Here is a 1,862-nt window from a genome sequence, read left to right on the forward strand (position 1 = left end):
ATATACATATATATGTTCTGATGTAGGCCAACAATCTTAATCTCGATCGTTAATGCGGTGTGCCAGTGGCATCGAGGGTTTAAAGGTTGTAGGGTTTTAGGGTTTCAGCTTCTTACTGATTATTTTGGTGCATGTTTCATGGCACAGGTGTGTAGTCATCACTCAGCGCCTGCCAAGTCATCGCAAAAGACAGCCACAGCTCAGATTGAGGCGAATTTCTCGCAATCGCTGAGAGATCTGTGTCTGGTGTTTTTCGCTCAGCTATCACCAGACATCTACGCTGAGTGCCTTGACAGAGTCTTTAGGTATTGTTGCGCCATACACTGTGACGATACCACACCACACTATTGATGTATTTGTAATATCCTGGCTCGCCAGAGGGGTTTAGGGTTTAGGGAACGAAGTATTATAGGTGGTGGTATAGGCCTTCTCAAGTGTGGAGGTGTTTGCGCATGGGGATATGTGTGGGTTGTGCTGTGAGGGTCGCCTGTGTGGTTTGTAGTGTGCATGTGCGTTAGAATATATTTTGAATGTGTTGTGTGTGCGCTTGCCCTTCAATTACACTTGTGAGTGGCCAGGTTGTGTCTTTGTATGTTCTGCGTTCTCACATGCACGTGTCCGGATTGCGTTGCTCTGGTTTTAGGATTTAGGGTTTTAGGGTTGCTACTTGTTCACATGTGTATATTGGTATTGTGTCTCGCTCATAGTCCGACATCTCAGTAGCACATTAAAACCTAAAGAACAGTGTCCTGTGAGGGATATGCACTGTGAGCATAATAGAAGTCGCACAATTAAAACCTTAAGCCTTAAACCTGAAACCCTATACCCTATACCCTAAACCTGCATGCGTAGTATCATGGCATCGTCGTGTGAGTGTTAGCTGTGTGGAACAGTCGCGTACAGGCGCACCAGCACTTCGCAACTGTTTGGGATATGTGACGGAGGCCACCAGACACGGTACTTAAACCTTCGACTCTGACCTCTATAACTTAGTCCCGGAATGCAAACCTCGGTTGTAAACCGGTACGTGGCGAGCTGTCTGGTGGTAAAGGCATTATACTCATTCACTAAGCCTCCAGCTCCAACTGTGAATCTCACACCCGAATTACACACCTTAGTTTGGGGTAAATGATAGCCCCAAAACCTTTAAATTATCCTTTTTTTGCGTATAGGTATGTGAAAAGCAGTCTCCCACTCCCGAATTACACACTATAATTTTGGGTTTATAAAAGCCCCAAAACCCTTAAACAATCTTTGTTTTTGTGGACAGGTATGTGACAAGCAGTCTCCCACTCCCGAATTACACACGTTAATTTTGGGTTAATAGTAGCCCCCAAACCCTTAAACAATCCTTTTTTATGGACAGGTATGTGACTAGCAGTCTGGTGATGAAGGCCATGAAACCCATCGGTTACATGTGCGAGGCACTGGTCACGGCACAGCCGCAGATTGCGCTCAAACGATTCATCCCATTCTTAACCGATCGCATCAGCAGTAGCATACGGTAAGTATCCAATACCACACCATAGAGACCCTAAAATTCTAAAACCTTAAAACCCTATAACCCAACAGCCCAAATTAGAGCCTGATTCGGGAATAAAGGTACGCATGTCAATTGAATTAGCAAGACTATTAGTGGAGAAATTTGGGAAAGTGTGTAATTGGAGATCTGATCGATATTTTTTGGAACAGAGGCCAAGAATCATCAATAGCATCCAAGAATACACACACAACAACAATAGCGAAGCAATATCTACGACCAATCATTCAGGTGGCAGGCAGTGCTCTACCGATACTCAACAGACCCCTGCCCCGTCGTTGTTGTGAGTTAATTTATCAATATAGAATATATGTACACACAC

General features: G+C 44.4%; 1 protein-coding gene across 1 annotated transcript; it reads left to right on the forward strand.

Moving 5' to 3' along the window:
- Positions 1-147: 147 nt before the first annotated feature.
- On the forward strand, positions 148-1,508 carry SARC_15191 (hypothetical protein; the record flags this gene model as incomplete). Its single annotated transcript, XM_014290681.1, has 2 exons — positions 148-305; positions 1,367-1,508. Coding segments are annotated over 2 exons (300 nt in total), but the record flags the coding sequence as incomplete, so codon positions are not given.
- Positions 1,509-1,862: the final 354 nt, after the last annotated feature.

The sequence above is a fragment of the Sphaeroforma arctica genome (assembly GCF_001186125.1).
Source record: "Sphaeroforma arctica JP610 unplaced genomic scaffold supercont1.5746, whole genome shotgun sequence".
NCBI classification, from domain to species: domain Eukaryota; class Ichthyosporea; order Ichthyophonida; genus Sphaeroforma; species Sphaeroforma arctica.